The 24,607-nt window shown below is 38.7% G+C and overlaps 2 protein-coding genes across 3 annotated transcripts; both read left to right on the top strand.

Annotated features, from left to right (window-relative positions):
- The first annotated feature begins 86 nt into the window (after nucleotides 1–86).
- Nucleotides 87–12,388, top strand: slc13a3 (solute carrier family 13 member 3). Of its 2 annotated transcripts, none has more exons than XM_079467538.1 (13): nucleotides 87–372; nucleotides 857–1,122; nucleotides 1,229–1,392; nucleotides 1,921–1,987; nucleotides 2,242–2,421; nucleotides 5,439–5,564; nucleotides 5,662–5,754; nucleotides 5,832–5,936; nucleotides 7,609–7,706; nucleotides 9,387–9,499; nucleotides 9,773–9,934; nucleotides 10,306–10,443; nucleotides 10,544–12,388. In XM_079467538.1, the coding sequence occupies exons 1-13, from the start codon at nucleotides 265–267 to the stop codon at nucleotides 10,718–10,720; spliced, it is 1,797 nt and encodes a 598-aa protein (XP_079323664.1). In that variant the 5' UTR covers nucleotides 87–264; the 3' UTR covers nucleotides 10,721–12,388. The 2 variants fall into 2 exon arrangements, with proteins under 2 accessions (XP_079323664.1, XP_079323665.1); XM_079467539.1 differs by having other exon boundaries at nucleotides 160–372; nucleotides 1,030–1,122; nucleotides 10,544–11,967.
- On the top strand, nucleotides 12,123–13,952 carry ocstamp (osteoclast stimulatory transmembrane protein; the record flags this gene model as incomplete). The annotated part of the gene is made up of 3 exons (XM_079468128.1): nucleotides 12,123–12,166; nucleotides 12,489–13,494; nucleotides 13,584–13,952. The coding sequence occupies 3 exons, from the start codon at nucleotides 12,123–12,125 to the stop codon at nucleotides 13,950–13,952; spliced, it is 1,419 nt and encodes a 472-aa protein (XP_079324254.1).
- Between the last annotated feature and the right edge of the window lie 10,655 nt (nucleotides 13,953–24,607).

The following is a 24,607-nucleotide window of genomic DNA, read 5'->3' as shown; positions in this document are numbered from 1 at the left end:
ACGTAGTTAACACCAGAGAACACATTCAATGCTTACTCTTTCTATGCTGTCATGCTCTTCGTGTTTTAGCGCTGAAGACAGACCTCAGGTTGAAGGCTAAAGGCAAGGGGTCTGCTCACAGGGAGTTAACGAGTAAGCCAGTAGTTAATCTTCTCCCGCAGTACAAAAAAATAAATAAAGCAAACGTAATAAAGTTGGAGACCGAACACTGGTCTTCAAGCCGCAGCGTTGCACAGTGTAAAGACAGGGAGAGTTTTCTGCACGATGGACCTTACAAAGTTTTCCAAGAAGCTCTTGTGTGCGCGGCAACAGCTCATCCTGATTCTTGCTCCGCTTCTGTTGCTTCCTCTGTTCTTCGTTGTGCCGCCAAAGGTAGATAAAAGTTATTAAAATTCCTCACCCGTGTCAATAAACTGACTATGGTACTTAATATGCAGTGACCTCAAACTTAAAAAATATGGCATTTTTGGATAAGTAAATTAAATGGCAAACCAAGTGGCATTGGGACATTATTTAGTATGACTCATTGTTATGGCAGTTTCCTTTCATTGCATAATTTTTGCTGCACTTTATCCTGTACTTTACACCCTTATGTTCACTGGACTTAAATTATGTCAAGTATTCAATCAAATGTAATTGTTTTTAATACATGTTTAATAGAGATTAAGCCTGATATGGGACTGAAATGTTGTATGAATATTTTATTATTCCAATTTAGCTTCTTCTGCAAAAACATCCCCCTGCATACAGATAATGTACCCTAAAATTGAGACTGTCATCAGTACGCATCTACTTACCTTCAAAGATGTATCAATCTACCAATTCACGCATCCATGTCTCTATTCATCTCTATCAGGAGGGGAAATGTCTGTATGTAGTGTTGCTGATGGCAGTGTATTGGTGTACTGAGGCTCTCCCTTTGGCAGTAACTGCCATGCTTCCTGTCTGCCTCTTTCCCACAATGGGAGTCCTGTCTGCTAAGAAGGTCTGTCCGCAGTACTTTCTTGAGACTAACTTCCTGTTTCTCAGCGGCTTAGTGATGGCATCCGCCATAGAGGAATGGGGCCTTCATAGGCGTATTGCCCTGAAGGTCTTGAAGATTGTGGGAGTGAAACCTGCCTGGTGAGAAAACAGACTATGTTGTGTTTAACACTGCATTTCGTCATTCACAAGTAGCACACATCCCTAAACAGTACATTAAACAACTTGTTGTTACTTTCCTATCCAGGCTGATTTTGGGGATGATGTTAACTTCCTCTTTCCTGTCAATGTGGTTGAGTAATACAGCCACAACGGCCATGATGCTGCCTATTGCTAATGCCATACTGGAAAGTCTGTTCGGGAACCTTGAAACTTTAAAAGAGAAATGCAAAGTCAAGAGAGACTTAGAAGGTGAGTTCAGTGGAGATGTTTTGTGTGCTCACGAAGAAAGAAAATGACACGTTGGTTCCTTTTTCATATTTAATTTAGCTAATGCTATTATTATTATTAACATATTAGTAGTGATTTACTTGGTTTGTGTTATTTTAGTTGGTTTATGTTTCAGTAAGCATAACACAGTATACAGAACTTTCTCAATGCATTTTCCATGAAATTACTTCTGTTGTTAGTAATGTAATGTAAAATAAAAAGAGACCTCGCTATCTCCCTCCCTCTCTATGAATACTGAGTTTCAGCCTGTAAAATATAATCTTAAAGGGATAGTGAAATAATTTTTATACCAAACATAATCTGTCAATAACTTTTCTGATTAACACAACAAAAGATGTCTGGAGAAATGTTTCACTTGTATGCATGCAACTGGTGGCCAGTGTTTTTTGGTTGCCAACATTCTTTAAAGTATCTTCTTTTGTTTTCTGAAAAAGCAAGAAATTCAAACAGCATGTGTAAATAATTACTATGACCAAACCTATTTTGCAGGTGAAGATTCTCAGGTGAAGATGTATGTGCTGCCCTCTGAGAAACAGATACTGACCATAGGGGACAGGTAGCCCCCCCCCTAAAATACTTTAAATTACTATCTTAAGCATGTCAGTTATAACCCATAAGTTTATTTTCAGTTATGAAGCAATAACAATAGAGAGAAATAACATTATATATATAATAAAAAGATCCTTGGTTATGTTTTGTGGCAGCTGTGCTCCTCTCTAAGTGTCAGAGTTCAGTTTTAAAGTAGCCTACTCATGAATTGTAAAGTGTGAGTCATTAATAAGAGATTCTGTCTTTCCTGGGACCTGACAGGCCTGATGTGACAGACAGGTCAGATCAACAAAAACTGGAAGAGGTCAGAAGAGAGGCAGAATATCAGATAAAAGTGTGGAAAGGATTTCTTATCTCTATACCTTACGCTGCAAGCATCGGTGGAACAGCCACCCTCACGGGCACTGCTCCGAACCTGATCCTGGTGGGACAGCTAAAGAGGTATTCCATCGACACTCATTTACATATCTACAGTGGTTTTCTTTCAGGCCAATATTTATTTCTGGCTGCTTTGGTTATCTGTCTGCTCTGGCTTTGTACTAGCTTTTGGGTGTGCAGTGTTGTATGCTACAGATATTGTAGCTCTGGTTTGGCAGATTGCTTGTGATGTTCTTCAATTGTGAGTCGCTCTGAATGCAAGCATCTGCTAAAGGAATGAATGTGAATGTGGCCATGGTAATATTTGTAAGAGCAGCACGTCATGGAGTACTCCTGCATTCTCAATCTTACATTTAGACTTATTCATGTGGTTGATATTATCCAAAGAATGTGATGAATGAGTAATACAACAACTTCGTAAAGTTCAATAGTTTTCTACTATTCAGTAGATGTTTTTAGTGTAAAAAATGTTTTTTGTAGAAATGTTTTATCCACCAGCTGTGCTCCGTTTGTTTCATTTCATTTGATTTTAACATTACTAACAAATTAAATTTGTGACTTACCTTCAATGTGTCCTGGATTTCATGCTGAACCGGCTTAGATGCTGAGCTGCATTTATTTGTATTACTGCAAGACTCTATAATTTCAATGTTATTTCACCCTCATGTTGTTAAAACCTGCGTATGAACTTTTGTGGAACGCAAAAGAAGACAATTTATGAGATGTCCCATTGGTTTTGGGTCAATACAAGTCAATAGGCAACATGTTGTTTGGTTACCAACATTCTTCAATATATCTTGTTTTGTGTTCTGCAGAACAAAAGAGAGAAACGACACGACACGAGGGTGTTTAAATAATTAAAAAGTTTCACTTTTGGCAGATGCTGCAGGATTGAGTCATGAACCATTCATCACAATATCAATGTTGGATGATACATTGTGGATCAATTTTCTCAATTTAAAGTCATCCTCCTACATGATTTTCCTTAATAAGCAGGCATAAGTTTAAACGGTGCTTTCACAATAAACCCACATTAAATGCTAATAAGGATAACATTTATTTTCTCATTCTTTTCTGCATGTGGTTAATTAGTGGATTTTATCCATGCATTGTTATTCTAAATGATCTTTTAAATGTAACCCATGATAATGCTGAATACGAATCTGACAGTCTAGTATAAGAAATTATTGTGATTTTGTCAGCCACCACAACTAAATCGTATATAATATACAATATATTTGAACATATCTCCCCCGTGTAGCTCAACACCTGTATATGAGATACTGTTTTTTAAAGAATTTTGGTAACCATACAACAAAGACACGCAAGCCGAATATTTCAGATTACAACCTGCAAGTTGAAGGCTGTACTGTAACATACAGCCTACAGATCTAGGCGTTACATTAGACAGCAACCTGTCATTTCAAAATCACATCTCAAATGTCACAAAAACAGCCTTCTTCCACCTTAGAAATATTGCCAAATTACGAAATATTCTATGTGTTGCTGACGCAGAGAAGCTTATTCATGCATTTGTGACCTCAAGACTTGACTACTGTAATGCACTTTTTAGTGGTTGTCCTGCATCATCAATAAACAAACTACAGTTAGTTCAGAACGCAGCTGCCAGAGTTCTAACCAGGTCCAGAAAATACAATCAATTGAATTGAATTGAACCCCTCCCCCCAATTGACTTACATTGTATAGGCACAAAAATAATAAAACATTTCTCAAAATATATTCTGTTGTGTTCTGCAGAAGAAATAAAGGCATACAGGTTTGGAATGACATGAGAATGAGTAAACGATGAAAGGATTTTTCACATGAGCTGTGAAAACTCCAGTGCAGAATAATAGTGTGAGTCACTGCCTGGTTACTTTTTAGAAAAATGTTGTGCTTTTAGGGACACAGGCCTTTGAGAAAGCTGTTTTTCTAACAAACACAAGCAGGCTAAAATAACATAGTTTGATTTTGTGCATACCTTGGAGATGGTAGTGAGCCCAGTTACATTATAGTAGTTGTCCTAGCCAATGTTTCAGGTTTCTGTAATGTTTTTATTTATTTATTAGTAAATAAGAATGTATGAAACCCACCCACTACATGTTGAGAAAAATTATTAACTTAACAAAGGTGTTATTAATGACAAGTAGCCTCATACTGTATAGTGGATAGAGTAGTTTGTTTAGTTTTTTCAATCATCATAAAATGTGGTTAAAACATGTTGCTCCTTGCTAGGTGTTAGAATTAGTGAATGTATTACTGATGTTAATAAATGGGACTTTTTTGTAAAGTGTTACTGAATAGTGTTAGACAGTACATCTGAAGGAAGAGCATCTGCTGTGTGAAAACATTTATTAGTGGATAAGTGAGCTGGGCTACATAATTTTCATGTACCGCATGCCAAAAAATCTAAATGAGATCAGATTATTTCAAATACAGATGTCCTTTCCTTCCTTCTTTTCCTTTTTTCAGTGCAGTGAATTTAAATAATTTTCTTGTTTTGACTCTCTTTGTCTGCTGGGATCTAGTAAATGAATCTTTGTAATTTAATGTTTCAGACACTGTTGGTTGTTGGTGTGGAAACATTTCCATTAGTAACTAATTTGGCTCCAGTCTCCAATCATTTACAATAATTCTTCACTGATGTTTCATCAGCACAACACTGAGAGGACATCTCATCTCACAATGATGCGACAAAAAGATGTGACAGAAGTAGCTGAGGTTACACAAGACGTGTATAATAGCCTAATGAGATTTTAATGAAAATCTATATTAGACGAAGTTAGAATGAAATCTAAATGTAGGCACAGGCCAGAGCACAAATGACACAAAAAATCCTCTTTAGCTTCTTAAAATATCAGTGAACATCCAAAAAGCTTAATGAGTTTCATGTCCTCTAAAAACATTACCTCAATGCTGAAATCTTAACAAGGACAAAATACTTATACTTTATTTTCTATGGGAGTATGTAAAGAGTATGTTATTGTAACTTAAAACAAATTCAAGTAGAAGGTAAACAATAATCTTGTTTTACAATTTCTGTGTGGTTTCATTGCAATGTCTTGTATGTTTGTGTGTAGCTACTTCCCTGAATGTGACCTCATAAACTTCGGCTCATGGTTTGTCTTCGCCTTCCCCCTCATGTTCCTTTTCCTCATTCTGGGTTGGATCTGGATCTCTTTCCTCTACGGGGGGCTCAATACAAGGTACACACCCCATCTAAGTGGACCCCTTATCTGTATGTCACAGAAAGACTAACCTGCATCCTTCTACTGTATATCCTACAAATGTTTCCGTACACAGGCTGTGTGTTAATAAACATGACGAACGTGATGCCGCAGAAGCAAAAGCCAAAGCTGTTATCGATGAGGACTACAAGAAACTGGGCCCAATAAAGTAAGCCATGATGTCATATTCTTTTTAACAACACAAATCTTGATTTCCACTTATCTCCTAATTTCCCCCCCTTGTAGGTTTGCAGAAGGATCCATCACTTTCTTTTTCATTCTTTTTGCCGTTCTTCTGTTTACCCGAGATCCAAAATTTGTAACAGGATGGTCGGTTTTCTTCAACAAAGGGTAAGTCGCACAATTTAGTGACAAGCAGGTAATGAGACATCAAAAACGCATGAATTTCATGTCACATTTACAATTTATACAATGTCTGGGTAATGCAAGATGGCGTCCTTACCAAAACTGTAATGCTGTCAAAACATCAGATTCCTCAATCTGCATAAATACAATGTGAATGTTGTGTTCCAATCATTTAAATCGTAGGCTCTCAGTTTGATCAGGGTCCAGACATCTTTCCTTTTTTGTTTCAGCCTTTTGAAAACTTGTGATGATAAGGTGATTTAATATTACGTATTTAACATTTGTAAAATTTTGCTTGTTTTTACACAAATAAAGAATGGGAGAGTTTGCTTAGTCGTACAAGGGAATTAATGAGTGCCTATTTAAAGGTCATTTCAGATTTAAAAAAGGATGCAATAATATGAAATTCATATGTTAATGAAGGTAAATGTGTCTTTTCAGTAGGTTATAAGTATGTTCAAGGAATTCACCTTCAAAATGAAATTTCTGTCATCATTTACACGCGCATTACTTTCTCCCGCAAAACACAAATTAAGATATTTTGAAGAACGTTTTGAACAGCCCCCCATTCGCTTGCATTGGTTAATATAGAAGTGAATGGAGTGCTGTGCTGACCAACATTTTTCTAAATATCTTCTTTTGTGTACTGCAAAAGAAAGAGTCATACAGTTTTGAAATGACAAGAGGGCTCGTAAATGTTGACAGAATTTTCATTTTGAAGGTGAACTACTCTTTAAAGCAGAATTTAAATACTAAATTAATACTTAAACATATGTAAATCAGTTAATCCGGCTATGTTCTTTCCTTATTTTACATTGCATATATTTTTTGATCCATCACACTAAAGCACACAGACAGGGAGTTTGAAGAATATGAACCAGTTGACCCGCGCTCTCCACAGAGGTGACCTTTCTTTATCTGCAGGATGTCTGTTCACCTCAAGTCGTGCTTGAATTACCAAGATAAACCCACAATTTAAAATCAGATCAGAGCGAGAACATGAATAATGTGCGTTCAGGATTTGACTGTGATTCAGCTCCTGAAGATGAGAAAAACATGCTCAAAAGCACGCTGTTTTTGAACATAAAGAGATGATGAATCTGTTAGAAGGGATGTGGCAATTACACTGATTCACTGGTTCATATTAATGTGCCGAGATGTAGAATCAAGACTGCTTGTTGCATTAATGTTGACAATTTTCATACGTTTGCAAAAGTTTTGTCTGCGTTTTTCATTCACATGGCACCGTTTATGTCTGAAATTTATTCATAGGGAAAGTGCATAATCTTCATTTGCAAGAAAACCTTAAAAGAGCAAGTTGTTTTTGCAATTTTAGTTGGTCTTGTAAGTGGCGCAAACATTACACACGTAACCTTAACACAAGGATTAAAAGTTAATTACACTTTGTTTCCAAGTGTAAATGGTGTCACAAATGAGTCAACTAACCATTTTTAGCAATTACAAAGCTAGTATAATAATACATTCTGGATGCACTCTCAAGGTGAATTCACCACAAGTCCTTCGCAGAACACTCCGTTCAAAACAAAAGTTCATCTTGTTCCTTTAAGAATTTCAGGTCATGTTATAAATGCACTGGTGGTACAGTATGCTTATTTTCGATTTGTTTATCTTTCTCTCTGCTTTGCTCTGCCTCCAGCTATGTATCTGACGCTGTTACTGGAGTAATAATCATCTCCATCCTCTTCTTCTTTCCATCTCAGCGTCCCTCTCTCCGCTGGTGGTTCGATCCGAGAGGTCAGGAAACACTTTATTGATCTTTTATTATGTACTCTTCAGTTCAGATTGAGTCATCGGGTATCAGTTCTTAAGGTCGAAGTGAATAAATATGGGCAATAGGTAGTATAACAAAACATGCCCCTAATACAGTACATAATGTAAAAAATTTAATCAAGCACACTGGTTCTTCGCAGAATTTTGGGCAGACGCCAGCATTGTCCGTGTGCACTGTTACCCTGGTTACTTTCCAGAAGCACATTTTATTCTGGTGTCCTAAGAGGTTTCAGCATGTGCGAATATGGTTAATGTCGAATGAGATGAGGAATGTTAATGAATCAGATTAGTGTGTCTGAGAGAAATCCAGCGGGGAACACTAACTGTGGAGCCACTGTGTGCATTAAGATTACAATAATCTGATAGAAATTTCCCAACCCCTTACTTTGCCAGATTTTGGCATTTAAAATCTCTTTCGTCACTTTTTATCTTTAGAAACAACACAATAAGAAATACAGAAAAAAAACAACCTCATTCAAAATCTTTATATGACTCTTTATTAAGGTATTTTGAGAAATACCCCAGTGGTTTTGTGTCCATAAAAGTAAATGGTGGCCAATGTTGTTTGGTTACTAACGTTCTTCAAAGTATTTTTTGTGTGTTTTGCTGAAGGAATAAAGGCATAAAGATTTGTTTATACAGTAAATGAGGATGAGTAAATGACAATTTTTTTAGTTGAATGTTTTTTATATTCCTCTAGATGATTATGGGTAATGGTGCTGTAATCCTTCTAAATCCTTCTGTTAGTTCCAGGCGTTATTTCATGTTAAAGGCAATGAAAGTCAAGTTAAGTCAGCTTTATTTATATAGCGCTTTTTACAATTTTCATTGTTACAAAACAGCTGTACAAGAAAACATTGACTATAAGTCAAAACACAGGTGAAATATCAGACACACTAGACTAGACTAGACTAGACTAGACTAGACTTTGACACGACTTGAGGAACCGGAACACGGTATGGCTAGGCAAGGCATAACACACAGGCGAGCATTACAAAAAAAAAACGAGCACAGGACAGAAAATACAAGGGCATTTATTAAGGAACTAAATCAAGCTGGGTACAGGTGAGGGGCATGAAACCATAACAAGATAATTAACAAGGTAACAAGAGGGCGGGGACTTAGATGAGACCGGAGAGAAAGAACATTATGTTGTGACCGACAATAATGTGTTTCTCTCCTGATCCTGCCCCAAGACTAGAATAACGTGACAAGACGTGGCAGAACCCTTACACTTTGAGATCAATCAAGTGAATCCTACGTCATACCTGTCAGCTGTTTTCGATTTTCCAACAGTTCCAAATTAATTTATTTACCTAATGCAGTTCAGAAGATCATGCAGACTTTTGTGCCACAAAAAATCATATTTTTTAGATTGTCTATTTTGTTATTATGAATGTATCCAAATCAATATAGTGTTTCATATTACAGTTTGTATTTATTTATGTTACAGGTTTTTAAATATATATATATATATATACAGTATACACACTCATCTTGACTTTTCGGGTACAAAATTTAATATCCAATCTAATCTATACTTTCATTATGATTTTCACTTGATCAACCGTAAAAACTTCCTGTTATCACCCTTTTATCTACTTGAGGTCATAATTAGTTTCCATTTTGGCTCTTTCACTCCAGCCTCAAACACTGCGTATGTGCCTCTGTTGTCATGGAGAAAAGCTCAGGAGTGTGTACCGTGGAATATTATTTTGCTGCTGGGTGGCGGCTTTGCAATGGCCAAAGGCTGCGAGGTAGGCCTACGTCATTTTCTGGTCTGAAGTACACAGTGAAACTTTATTAAATTACATTGCTAACTGAAAACATTGTCATTCATACTTTTGATACCTGAGGCGTGATGTGTTTGTTCAGTTAATATTTCAATGAAGTTGAAAATGTTAAAATGTAAAGCATTTGTAAACAATGATTCATGTGAGTGTTTTTTGGCTGGTCTACTGTAAATTATGTCATATTGCCTCCTGGAACTGATGTATGAGCAGATACGTTATATTTTGCTTTGGGAATAGGAGTCAGGGTTAGCGGTGTGGATAGGAAGCCATTTGCAGCCTCTCGCGCAAGTCCCTCCTCCACTCGCAGCTATTCTCATCACAGCCTTCATCGCCTGCTTCACTGAGTTTGCCAGTAACACGGCCACCATCATCATCTTCCTTCCTGTCATTGCTGAGCTGGTATAGACACACATGATGCTAAATATACTAAGTCTACTACATATCAAATTATGGGGTGTTATTTTAAAGAAAACCACAATGAACATTTTATTCATACGTTTTTTTATGCAGATGCTACACATTGTTTGATATTTTGTAATCTAATCTAATTCAATGATATTTGCATAATTTCAGTGTGGCGTAAATGGCCAGACACTGTTTGGTGCCACTTTACAGTATTTGCATGACATGTTTTCATAGCAAATTATTATTTAGCATTATACTAAAAGATAGTGCAATGTAGACAAATCCACCAAAAATGATCTTCAAGTGAACACAACCAACATAGATTATATGTCTATATAATGTCTTTGTAAATTTGTGTTTTTTAGGCAATCCTTGTGAAAGTCAATCCACTGTATTTCATGATTCCAGCAACGACGGGATGCTCATATGCTTTTATGCTTCCTGTTTCCACACCACCCAACTCTATCGCGTTTGCCTCGGGACAACTGCTGGTTAGTGATATGGTAAGCCAATGACATCAATCATTAAAACAAAGCATGCAAATGTCAATTGATTGACTCGGGTGAGTTGATGAGATATATTCGCATGTGTGATATTTTTCAGGTGAAAACTGGATTTGTGATGAACATTTTGGGAATTATGTGTGTGGCTCTGGCAATAAACACATGGGGTCTTCAGATGTTCAGTTTACACACGTATCCTGAATGGGCGAGACCTTTAAACCCTACATCAGCAGAAGTGCCTACACAAACCATATTAGCTATGAATGTGACAGGCTAGAGAACACCCCCCCCCACACAAACAGGGCACAGCATATGTACACTGTACTTAATGAAGCATGTGTTTATTTCGTTCATTACAGATTCTGTATATATGTAGATATGAGACTGAAACAAATAGAGAAGTTGCTAAAATTTGATTCGAGGATGGATCAACACATGATCATCACCTCACTTCCCGTTCAGCACTGCCAGCCTCAAATGCATTTTGAGATAAAAATGAAAGGTGTTATAAAAATATAATGTTTATGTGTGTAGATCAACACAAATGTTTGATTAAATCTCAACATTTTTGTAAAAAGAATCCACTGTTTGTGGATTATACATTTGTATTATTAATTTCCATTTTGTGAATTATTTTGTAAATGTAGTGTAAATGTATGTATCTTACTGTAATTAACAACTGTGTGACTTGTCCATTATAAATAATTATAAAATCTTGTTTTCAATAATTCCAAATTAAAGGTGATCTACCTAAACCCTACTTAGTAAACACACATATCTGTATTATACATAAGGTAATCATATTTTGGATAAGAGATCATATGTGTGTACATTTGGCATTTGAAAATATGAAAAAGAATGTAAAGTTTATACTTTAATTTATACTATGTCATTCTATTATCTCAGTGTTACTTGGTTTTGACTATATTTTATTTATTCTACCTTTACCTTAACTGCAACACAGCGGACAGTATACATTTTTTAACATATTGGGCTATACTCAGAAATACATTCTAATATCAAGAAAGAAACACAAGTTTTACTCAGAATTTTTCTAGTGGGTTCACATTTAAGAAGATATATCACAATACATTTTGTTATATTATTGAACAATACACCCAAATGTTTTAATCTGTTCTAACTCGATGCAAAAGGATTAAATTAATTACTTTTTGAGATAATTTACACAAATTAAGATTCTTTATGTTTAAAATACATGGCATAGAAATAAGATGGACCCATTTATAGAATGACCCTCATAACAATCAGTCCATATAAAGTAGATTGTAGATTAAGTGAGCATATACTGTATAAGTGAAGTGTCCAAATTTATCCAAACCAAAACAGTACAACACTGTGGTTTTATAACAGAGTTTGATGACGTTTCAAGGTTTTGTGCACACTTCCCATTCTGAAACATGCTTATAAGGTTTGATACAGTAAAATATATTTTTTTGTTGTGTCATGTTTCTAGCAGGGCAGTGTGGCCTGTTTGGTTTTCATGTGAGTAAATGAGTCACTGTGCATGTGTTTCAATTCTTTACCCGACTCAGAGTCATGGGACTGTGTGCATATAAATATGTGTGTATTCAATGCAAGCTTCAATATGATGCTGAAATGTTCTCCTGTGATGTTAGGATAAATCCTTTCTACTAGAGACTCTTTTTAAAGAAAACATAATGAGGACATTACGAAAACAAGATTTCTCTCTACTTTCTATCAGGTATGTCAATATTTTATTCAATAATGGCACACGTGTCACCAACTGTACAAATGATAACATAAACATTCAACAAACTTTCCTTTTATTTATCTGTTATTACAAAATAATTGTATTGACACGTTACACAATGTTGTGAAATAGTGATATTGGTTTAATTTTTAAATGTTTAACTTTTCGTTTGTGTGTCTTGTGAAAAGTCTTTAAAAACTTATGATGTCTTGTAAATAGTTTTATTTTTTTGTTCTCATTCATTTCTTGAATTCACATACAATATTTTCCATCTGATCTCATCGATAAACTCTTTGCTATCTGTGTATTTTAGATCCTCAATGAGAAGCATCATGGAGACGCTCTGGTTGTGTTTCTCTACCCCAACTCCTGTGGGTTTAGGTCACCTGTTTGCTCTACTCGCTCTCTGTCTCACAATGGCTGCCATTACCGCCGCTCTACTATTCCACTGGCTCACCGGTTTTCTTAAATACAACGTTCAAACAGCAAAGGTTGCTGTTGGTATCTATGCCACATCTGTGTTCATTTTGTCATCTTTAATCCATCCGTTCCGATGTGCCTTAACCCTGATTTTCCCCACTTTGGGTACCAGCCAGGGCCGTAAACTGCTGTTGTCCACTTCTGTGATGATTGTTATCCTTTACGTGCTTCCCAACATGGCCGCCAATATTGCAACTCTAACTCATGTTGTGAAATGTGCCTCGGAAAAGCTCTCTCAGAGTCTCTTAAGCAGCTCAGGACTCATCAACACCATCAAGGATAATATAGTCAAAACGGCTGAGGACAGCATAGAAGTTAACACTTATTTGGTGCAAAATCTGCATGATTTTGATCATACTACAAATATCAATGTTTCTGAAGTAAAGGAGAGGTTGCTTTTCTTGAGTAAACAAGTGCAGGAGGATTTCTCGGATATTAAAAGTCAAGTCCAGGATCTTAAACTGCTGGCAAGCAGGATATTTGCTGCACTTTTTGTTTTATATTTGTTCATTGAGTCTGTTATTTACCTTCGATCCTATTTGACATCTGTTAAATTTGACAACAAATATATCACAGGTGGCCTTAGGTTGAAAGCAGCGGTCAAAGGGATTTCTGTTGAAGCAAAGGACCTGAAAAATGGAGTTAACTCTACCAGCTTGAGAATGACTAAAAGAGAACTTTGTAGATGTTTATTTCCTGCCCTGGTGATCACTTCATATCTACTGATGACAATCTTTCTGATTTTATTGGATCATTTATTGTATTACGTGGTGAAAGAAGGAGGTTCGTGGATTTCAAACATTCCATCCACCAACATCAGCATCAGCGTCCAATTCAAGGTAACCAATCCACCATTAACCTTGTATAAAAAATAAGAAAATGACAAATTAAAAAGCAGTTTTCAAATGTTTTCCTGATATTTCTTTAGGTTGAATCTGAAATGCACATTTGTCAGATTGTTGGCTCAAACTGTCTGTTAGAATGGTTCAACCTGAACAGATCATACACAGCCCTTATTGAAACTCCAAGCTTGTGTGCGGCCCATCCCAGCAAGCTGAACCCAAGTGCGGTGACAGCGCTGGTCTTCCTGTATCTGTTCAGCTACACCCTACTGCTCCTGGAGGTATACGCAAGACGTCTCAGGAGGAAAGTAGCTGCTTCTTTTTTCCAACAACAGGAAGAGAGTAGGATTGAATTCCTTATTGGGAAAATTCAAACCAAGCACAAAGAAAGACAGAATACAATTTTCTTTATTACTCACCAGGATAAGGATACCAAAAACAGATCTCATAAATGACCAGGGTCAAAACTGGGTTCCTCTAAACTGGTCAAATCCATTACGTAAATAATGCACTTTATATTATTTAAGTGCTGTTAGCTGTACTGCCATAACACACACACACACAAATTAAGAGCTAATGTCTGAAACAACTTATGAAAATGTTTTGGGCTGCGTTTGCCGATAACATTGTCTCTACGGAGACGCTAAAGGTACACCTTAACTCCCGTTATACCTTTTCTAGGTGTGTTCCCCGAACTATACCTTAGGATGTCACTTAAGGTAAACCAATGTTAGCAGGTGCTGTTAATGGGGGGGCCCGAATAGGTTGATATTGATGCCTCGAGAATCTATAGTTCACTCTAACCTTCACTGCGTACAGGGTAAAGTATTGAGAAAACGATGTTCATAATAGAGAAGCGCTTTAGAAATAGTACAAATGGGCTCACTGAAATAGTATAAATAAATATGTATTCATAATTTTGCAAGTGTGAGATCCCACACCCTCGCAGTCATAGGTTTTCTGTGTTAACCAGCTTCATTAACTGGCTGTTGGCTTTGCTTGCTTTTGAATTTATAATCTCATAATAGTGTGTTAATGTTCTCCACAATCTGTTTTGATTACCCACCAGCCGTATAACATTATTGGCGTAAATCACTCATTTGTGTGATTTGATTACTTACCCAATAAAAACACAAGCATGCGAGACATACCAACAACCATTATGGTATAGGTCTGCAAGAGGAAAGCTCTGGATGAGGTGGGACACCTCAAAGGTGTACTTTTATTTAGTTTCAACAGTGTCAAATAAACACAAAAAAGAAATCTAGAAAAGCATAGCCATGAAAATGGCTGCATCTAGTTACTGCCCACCGAGACAGTGGGACGTTGTTAGTAAAAAAAAATGTAAGTTAAAGTAAAGAATATAAATGTAATAATAAATCACATTTTATATAAAATTATTATATAATTTTTTTATGTGAAACTAAACTGCGATGTAGAATGAACCCTCAACAGTGCCAAGAGCAGTCCATACAACCTTGCGAAAGTATGACTTACAGAAGGTATACTATAAGAAGGTTTCGGAAACATGTATTAACGATATGGCACAGCTCAAGGTATAACTTAAGAAGCGTTAAGAAGGTTTCGGGAAACACAGCCTTGGTCAAGTTAATAAATATTTTTTTACAGTAAGTGTAATAAGGATGTCACTGAGATGTCACTCAGGAGACATGAAGGAGACACCGGCATAAACTGAATTAATTTTTAAGAAAAATGTTTAATGTTATTTTACTTTTTCATACATGTACAAAAGTTCTTAATGAGAATTAACACAAAGAGAGCTTTCACTTTGTTAATATTTATGTTTTCGTGAGTTCATTTTGCAGTCACCATAGTGTTTGGATTTGAGAAACACATGAAATCCAATTCAATGATGTTATTGTCATGATGTGCCTTAACTCACTCATTGTGTGTTTTTTACACTTACATTTTCTATTCTATCAAGTCAAATGAGCTTTATTGTCATTCCACTATATGCGTGGATTATTATTTTAGCTTTGCATATTCAGTATCTTAAATAAATACACAGTTTGACTAGGCCTAAACTATGAGCTAATAATTTCCTGTTCCATACTCAACATAGGTTCTTAAGAATGACAAAAAAGGTTGCATGGGAACTTCGAAACTGCACTATCACACTGACATCAACAACAGGCATATGATAACTTAATAGTGGTGACAAACAAAAACAATTCAATTTATATTGTAATGGTGGGATAACATTTTTTGCTGCACCCAGCATGCATTGCATGCATAAATAATGCAAGTGGATTAGTTGCTGGTTTCAAAAGGGTAAGTGCATCATATTTGGTGATATAATACTTAAATATTTAATTTTAAAACTAAAATGGTTTAAGTTCCTTTCAGGTTTTACAGTGTAATACACTTTTCATTTTATCATGTTGTTGATGTGATTTGGCAATGATTACAGTATTGTTGGTACTTGGAATGTTCAATTTTATCAAAGGTGGAACTTTCTCTGAAAAAAGTATGAGTCAGACAATCTTTCCATCCCAGTCCTCCTGTCACTCTGTGTTTATCTTTTGCGCCGCGCAGCGCGCACGGTTACGGACTAGGCCATTTTATTGTGAAAGAAGGGGGTGTATGTGTGTAGTGACAGATAAACATGAACGGGACCTTTTAACTACTACTTCAAAGTTTCAACGTATTTCTTAAGAATATTTATACAATTTATCATGCTTTTGAAGTGTTCATGATGATAAGGGTTTTGTTTATTTTTTACTTTTTAGGTTGGTTGGGGGCCCCCCGCTGGTAGGGGGCCCCAATCAGCCGCCTACCTATGCCTCTATGTTAAGACCGCCTCTGATTCCATATTAAATAGAATATACTGAAAATGTTGCTGTTCACACAAGAAATTGTGTTCTGCTTCCATTTTTTGAGTAGCTGAGGGGAAGATTGAGCAGGTTTTTTTTGTGCAGTCCCCAGCTTGGACTTTGTTTGAACTGAGATGAGATGTTCTTGAGATGTGAAACCCATCCTCTTTTTCTTTTTCAACAACTACACATTGATGACATTAAGAGCTCACTCTCTCTCTTTTATCTCAGGTATGTCACTCTTGTTTTCTAAATAAATAAATGTATTACACAAAACTGTGCTAATGGTTTAGCTTTTAAATGTTCAGAGTATAGTGCAATTTGATGTCTGTTTGCATTTTGTGTAAAGTCTAAACAACTCTTGTCCTGTAATGCAAATTGTAATGGTTTCCATTTCAGATATGGCATGACCAAGGGTTATCAAGCGCCAGAAAAGACAAAAAGTGATTGATTTATGAGCTATTGTATATTCCAAGTTTAAGTCTCACACAGCTGCAAATCTATTTAACATTTAATTTTACTTATATAGCACATATATCACAATTTTCAGTGTTGCAAAACAGCTTTTTAATCACTGAAGATCCTGTCTGCCAGCTCCATTGAAACATAACTCATATGTAAAGTCTCCCACGCTGTGCAAAAGTCACTTTTGATATCCAGCATTATCCTTTGAGGTCTGACCTTTTACATTCCTTTTATATACTGTTTAATAATGGAAAAAAACGACTTCACTGTTTAACAGAGTAAAAATATCTTTGTGCTTTTACTTTACAGGCCACAATTCATTAAGCTACCATGTTAGTAAACAAGGTCACATTTGTTGAAGAATGGGAACATGACACTTATGGAAAATATGTCATTCAAATAAATTCAGTACATTTATTGACTATATTGTCATGCATAATAAATAAAGCACACTTAAATCTGAGGGTTTCAAATAGTTAGGAACATCAATGTTGGTCGTGTTGAAGCTCTGCAGGAATGAAATGCTGACCTCCACATCATGACAGACTCTGTCATAGCACACTTATAAACCTATACTGCAGGGCACTGCATTATAATAATAATAATAAATTGAATTTATATAGCGCTTTTCAAGAACTCAAAGTCGCTTTACAAAAAAATAAATAAAAAATAAATAAAGAAAAAAATAAAGAAAAATAACTAAAGAAAAAACTAAAAATAAACAATGGGACATGGCGCTATGGGTAGGCAGAGGTAAAGAGACGGGTCTTGAGGCGGGACTGGAAGATGGCAAGTGTCTCAAAAGTGCGTATGTCAGGGGGGAGGGAGTTCCAGAGCCTGGGAGCTGCCCTAGAGAATGCTCTGTCCCCAAAACTGCAGAGTTTGGACTTTTGAATGGAGAGGAGACCAGCTGAGGTTGATCTGAGGGACCGTGAGGGTTGGTACAAGGAGAGGAGGTCAGTGAGATATGTGGGGGCCAGATGGTGAAGGGCTTTGTAGGTGAGGACCAGGATTTTGTAGGTGATCCGGTGGGAGATGGGAAGCCAGTGCAGTTGTTTAAGGACTGGAGTGATTTGATGCCAAGATTTGGAGCAGGTGATGAGTCGGGCGGCTGAATTCTGGACCAGTTCCAGTCGGTTGATGTGGGTGGAGTTGATGCCGAGGAGAAGTGAGTTGCAGTAGTCCAGTCGGTAGGAGATAAAGGCATGAATGAGTCTTTCGGCAGCTGGGAGTGTGAGAGAGGGTCTGATTTTGGCGATGTTGCGGAGGTGAAAGAAGGAGGTTTTAACGACTTGGCGGATGTGAGGCTGAAGGGAGAGGGTGGAGTCAAAAATCACGCCGAGATTGCGGGCCTGTGGAGATGGGAAGACAATGGTGCCTTCGATGGTGAGAGTGGGGTTATTGGTTTTGCTGAGTGTGGATTTGGAGCCTTTGAGGAGGAATTCAGTTTTATCACTGTTGAGTTTGAGAAAGTTGTGTTGCATCCAAGTTTTAACAGCTGATAGACAGGAATTAATGTGGGAGAGGGGAGGATTGGGGGGGGGGATTTGGTGCTGAGATAGATCTGGATGTCATCAGCATAGCAGTGGAAGTGCCAAAAAAAAAAAAAAAACCCTAGGGACTGAGTGCTCCGTGATAGCAATTAGCCGTGGGCTAGAAGTCGCTAGGGGCTAGAAGCACAGAGCTGGATGAATGATGTGAGGGTCCGAATGATCCACGGCATGAAAGGAGGAGATGGAAGTCTTGTCGTGGTCACGGCACGGATCGGGTGGAGGTTGCTTGTGAGAAGGAGGTCAGCAATCGGGATAGCTGCTGTAGCAGCTAGGATTAGCCGCCCCGCGTTTGTGAACGAGGGAAGCCAGCTAGCGGCTAACCAACAAGGTGAGAGTCCGGTCTAGGAACCCCAGCGGCTTCGGGAACCAGCTGAGAAACTGTCCAAAGGTAGGGGTACAACAAACAGGAACAAACAAACAGGAACAGAGCAGAGTAGCAGAGTAGCAGACAGAGAAGCGGCGACTAAGCTGCGCCAGCGTCCTCTAACGATTTGCGTTAGTGATTGCGTATTATCACCTGTCTCATAGCAACAGCCTCTTTAAGCTCATCGTGATGCTAATACACTGATAGAAGATTTTCAGCTGAAAGAAACACCGAGCATTAGTCGAAGAGACAAAAACATAAATGTGAAGGCAGTTCTTGAAAAGGTTGTTATTAACATTAAAAGGTTTAGGAGAAAAGCCAGTAAGAGCCCTTTAATGGGGCACATGTTGAAAGCATAATGAATGAAAATGACAAATATAGCAGAAAAGAACCTTCAACTGCACAAAAACAAGTGAATTAAAAGGAGGACATAAAAAGACAGTCCAGTAGAAGATTGTTTTGATGATGAAGAGAATGAAGAGGTTTTTGTGAGACCTTTGCATAATGAAAACAAATAATAGATAGCAGCTCTTAAGCAAGAGATTAATCTCCAAGTTTTGTGTCCCAGACTTTTCTTTACATAACGTAAGTACTTATTTAACATTTCTTTGTTACTACATTATAATCACATACTGTGTAGTCCAGTGTAAAATATTAAATACAGTGGAATAGCTTTTATCTGAAAATGTTTACTGTAGCACACCAAAATTTATGTCAGTCATGTTGACTTTTATTACTAATTGACCAACTACAGTTTCTGAGATTTTATTTCCTCTGTGAGCTTTTACCCACCCAGCTTTCCTGGTAAATACAGATTAACTTCTAATACAATACACAATGATAAATGTTGCATTTGGGTACATCTGGGAGTCATATAATGCTTTAAAAATATACTACACTCTAAAAAATGATGGTTCTTAAAAGGTTGTTTAATGATGGTAAAAGTTCTATTTAGAACCATGTCTTCTGAAAAACCTCTTTTCAGCTGAAATGGCTCTTTGTATTGGGAAAGGGTTCTTTATTCCTGCCTTGTTTTGGATTAAAGTAAATCGATTATTTAGAAGCTGCCTCATGATTGGTTATTTGTCCTGAATCAAAGTCCTTGTGCTGGGAGTGAACTTGGAAGAGACAGGTATTTCTTGCGGTGCTAACAAAGTATCAGTTCAGCTCAGAAATTTTCACGTTTCTTTTACAGTTGATATCCTTTCCACATTTAAATTATAGCTACTTATAGTTATAATAATAATAGTTTTGTGTTTTTTTTGGTACTTATATGTATGCCATGAACGTGGTGGAAGAACCCAAGTGCAGGCAGCGAGGATGAATGGGGTTAACAGAAGTTTTAATATTAAACAAAACAAACACCCACGATGGGGAAAAACACTAACCAAACTTGATACAAAAACTGAAAACAAACACTTCCCACAAGGGGAGCAAAAATATCCAAACAAGGAACTTGGAAATACACATACAGGGAACAGGACCATGAACTTGTAACACACCATACCATACAGGGCAGGAAACATGTACAACGAACGAGCACAAGACAAGAGGGCATTAAATAGGTAGACTAACAAAGGAGATAATGATGGGCAGGTGTGGGTAATGAGACACAGAAGGAAAGCTATACTAGGAACGAGAGGGGTGGGGCCAAATGACAAGACTGGAGAGAATGCATATTATGTCCTGATTGACTATAATAGGTTTCTCTCCACATAAAACACGTGAGTCGGTCATGATTCTGCCCCAGACCAGAAAATCAAGACAAGACAAGACAAGACAAGACAAGGCAAGGCAAGGCAAGGCAAGGCAAGGCAAGGCAAGGCAGAATCATGACATATGGACATGTTTCTGTTTCAGGTGAATTATAACCAAAGCTCTAAACCATTGCAGGTCTGACTTTGACTGTTGATGCAAATTCAGTTACACATTCAAAGGTAAGTAATCAATTTACGAATGAATTTTTAGCCAAACATTATCTTTTGTAATAAAACATGTTTGTACTGCAGGATTCAGCTCAACCTAACTTCTGCCATGACATAATCTTTACATATGAGACTGACCTCTACACTAACATCAGTTTGTTTTGTCTCCATGACTCATATTCAGGCTCCTGAAAACACCTGAGACTGACAGACACAGCTCTGGTTTGGCATGATGCTCAAGGATGATGACAACAGCCATAGATTGGAAGGGGTGGGAATCTGCGATTATCATGGCCTGCAAATTTGAGCCCCATGCCAGACCCTACTTTTATTTGGCCAGAAACCCAAAATCATTATCACAAATTAAAATAATGGATGTAGTTATCTGCCACTTAACACAGGAAACAATTTAAAATGAAATAATTTTATTGTCTGTGTGATTTCTTGGCTGCACTGCTTGCTGTATAATCTTGCTGAACAGTTAACTTTAAATAGTATTCATGTATCATTATAATTTTCCAGGTTATATATATAGCCTACTTTGTTCTATAAATGTTTGTTCTCACATTTCTATTATTGTGCTAAAATGTGCAAAAACTTATTTGACAAGTCTCTGTTTAGGGCTATAGGTTTTCTGTAAAGCAGCTTTCTATCCTATCCTATCCATCCCCATCTCCTCTTCCTGATTTCTTCTTCAGCAGGAAACTGGCGGGTCCTTTCCCAAAGGTCGGTGTTACTGATGGTGTCAGGCTAACGTATCTGGAGAATCCTCCTGAGGCAACTGTTTGTGGAGGTCTGGACTTTCCTGATGGTGGTCTTGGTTGTCCTCCATGTCTCTGCGCCATACAGAAAGACCAACTTCTCAATGGAGTTGAACAATCGGATCTTGGTGGTCAAGGACATTTCTCTTGAGGTCCAGACCTTCTTGAGCTGGATGAAGGCGGCTCTTGCTTTGCCGATCCTCTCCTTTACGTCCGCGTCTGTGCCGCCCTGCTGGTCTATGATGCTACCGAGGTAGGTGAAGGACTGCACTTCTTCCAGGGGACTTCTGTTCAGGGTGACTGGTTTGGTACTTTAAAGGAGTTTATCTACATTTACATTACTATTAGCAGACGCTTTTATCCAAAGTGACTTACAGATGAGGAAACATTGGAAGCAATTATAACAACATAGGCATCAAAATACATAAGTGCATCAAACTAGTCCATTAAAGCCTAGCACGGTATAAAAAGCTAAGAATAGTGAGGTTAGTAAGTGTTTTTTTTTATAAAGAAGGAAAGGGAAGAGAATTAGGAAAAATCAATCAGCGACGTTTTGACGGAAGAGATGCGTTTTTAGGCGTTTTTTAAAGATGGCAACCGAGTCTGCTGATCTTGTAGCAGCTGGTAGATCACTCCACCTTTGTGGAACAGATCCAGAGAAGGTATGGGAGAGTGACTTTTTTCCTTTTTGGGATGGTACCACTAGTCGTTGTTCCCTTGCAGGCCGCAGTGATCTGACAGGAACATAGATCTGCATTAGCGAGTGGAGAGACAATGGTGCAGATCCGGTGTTGGTCTTGTAGGCCAGGAGCATAGCTTTGAACTTTATGCGGGCGGCAACAGGGAGCCAGTGTAACCTGATGAAGAGCGGAGTTACATGCGCTCTCTTCGGTTCATTGAAGACCACTCTTGTCGCCGCATTCTGGATCATCTGGAGAGGTTTGATTGTGTAAGCAGGAAGTCCAGCCAGAAGCGCATTGCAATAATCCAGTTTGGACAGGACAAGAGCCTGGACTAGGACTTGCGTAGAGTGCTCCGATAGGAAAGGTCTAATTTTCCTAATGTTGTAGAGGATGAATCTACAGGACTGGGTGGTGCTGGCAACATGACTTTTGAGGTTAAGCCGATCATCGATTACCACTCCCAGGTTTCTGGCTGTGCTGGACAGTGTAATCGTTGATGAGCCTAGTTGAATGGCAAGGTTGTGGTGAATCTTTGGGTTCACTGGGATCACAAGCAGTTCCGTTTTTGCAAGGTTTAGCTGCAGGTGATGATCCTTCATCCAAAGCGAGATGTCACTCAGGCATTCCGCGTTGCGAGCAGTGACCGTCGGATCGTCCGGTTAAAAACGACAAGTAGAGTTGTGTGCCGTCGGCATAGCAGTGATAGGAGAAGCCATGCTTCTGAATGACCGAGCCGAGGGATGTCATGTAAATGGAGAAGAGTAGCGGTCCAAGCACTGAGCCCTGTGGCACCCCCGTGTTGAGCTGTTGGGACGCGGAGACCTCATCTCTCCAGGATACTCTGAATGACCTACCCGAGAGGTAGGACTCAAACCATTGCAACGCCATTCCAGAGACACCCATAGCACTGAGAGAAGCCAGGAGGATGTGATGATTGACAGTGTCAAAGGCAGCAGACAGATCCAGCAGGATGAGCACAGATGACATGGATGATGCTTTTGCCAGTCTCAGGGCTTCGATGACTGAGAGCAGTGCAGTCTCTGTGGAATGACCGGTCTTGAACCCAGACTGATGGCTGTCCAGGAGGTTGTTTTGCATGAGAAAGGAGGAGAGCTGGTTGAACACAACTCGCTCCAGGGCTTTAGCGATGAAGGGAAGAAGGGAGACAGGCCTGTAGTTTTCTAGCAGTGTAGGGTCCAGGGTGGGTTTCTTTAGAAGCGGTGTGATGCGGGCCTCTATGAACGCTGTGGGAAATGTACCAGTGGTGAGCGAAGAGTTGATGATGTGGGTCAGAGCAGGCACAACTGTTGGAGAGATGGCCTGGAGGAGATGGGTGGGGATGGGATCCAGTGGGCAGGTGGTAGGGTGGTTGGAGCCAATGACCTTTGAGACATCAGCTTCAGACAGAGGAGAAAAGGTGGGGAGCACACACGTGTCAGGGATGTGGGCGGGTTCGACTGGTGGTGGCGTAGAGAACTGGCTGCTGATGGCAGTAGTTTTCTTTACGAAGAATGATGCAAAGCAGCTGTTAACTCCGATGAAGGTGCGGGAGCAGGCGGACAGAGGAGAGCAGAGAAGGTTTTGAAGAGCGTTCGAGAGTCCGGAGAGTTGCAGATCCTCGAGTGGTAGTAATCTGTTTTTGCAGAGGTGACATCTACAGAGAAAGAAGAGAGAAGAGATTGGTAGAGAGAGAGGTCTGCAAGGTCTATTGACTTGCGCCATTTTCTCTCAGCTGACCGAAGGCTGGCGTGATGCTCACGCAGTACATCCGATAACCAGGGAGCCGACAGGGATGCACGGGCTGGTCCAGATGCAAGAGGGCATAGGTTGTCCAAGCAGGATGAAAGCGTGGAACACAGAGTGTCTGTGGCATTGTCTGTATTCAAAAGAGAGCGCTCATCAGAGGGGGGGAGTGCTGAGAAGACAGCAGAGGAAAAACAGGAGGGAGGGAGAGACCGCAGGTTGCGCCGTAAGGTGACCATGCATGGATGTTCTGCATGGATGTTGAAGTCACCTAGTACCACCACGGGAGTACCCTCCTCAGGGAAGGATGAAAGAAGCACATCCAGCTCCTCCAAGAAAGTCCAAGCTGACCTGGGGGACGATATATAACTACAAAATGACTTTTAACAGGGTGGGTGATAGTAACAGCATGAAACTCGAAGGAGCTGTTGTCACAAATGGGTGTTAGCTGATTGAATTTCCAGTCTTTGGGGATGAGTAGAGCGGTGCCTCCACCCCTTCCTGTGATGCGAGGGCTGTGGGAGAAAGTGTGGTTATGGGAGAGGGCAGCGGGAGTGGCAGAGTCCTCTGGTTTGATCCATGTTTCTGTAAGTGCTACAATGGAAAGACCAGAATGTTTAACAAAAGCTGTAATGAAATCAGCTTTGTTCACAGCAGATTGGCAGTTCCACAATCCTATTAGGAAAGTAGAAGGGGCAGTTTCTAGCAGTGATACATTGTGAAGATTATAAGCATTGCGTCGGCTTCGGCATGCGGCAGATGATTTACGTGTTGTGATAACA

The sequence above is a fragment of the Barbatula barbatula genome, assembly GCF_947034865.1.
Source record: "Barbatula barbatula genome assembly, chromosome: 11".
In the NCBI taxonomy this organism is placed as follows: domain Eukaryota; kingdom Metazoa; phylum Chordata; class Actinopteri; order Cypriniformes; family Nemacheilidae; genus Barbatula; species Barbatula barbatula.
The sequence above is the reverse complement of the archived record's forward strand: the minus strand, read 5'-3'. Positions and strand labels throughout refer to the sequence as shown.

What these genes read in the sequence shown, in the direction of transcription:
- slc13a3 (XM_079467538.1), top strand. Translation starts at nt 265, where the DNA reads ATGGACCTTACAAAGTTTTCCAAGAAGCTCTTGTGTGCGCGGCAACAG. An exon ending in AGTCAAGAGAGACTTAGAAG is followed by an intron (nt 1,393 to 1,920) that starts GTGAGTTCAGTG and finishes CCTATTTTGCAG; the next exon opens with GTGAAGATTCTCAGGTGAAG. An exon ending in CTGGTGGGACAGCTAAAGAG is followed by an intron (nt 2,422 to 5,438) that starts GTATTCCATCGA and finishes GTTTGTGTGTAG; the next exon opens with CTACTTCCCTGAATGTGACC.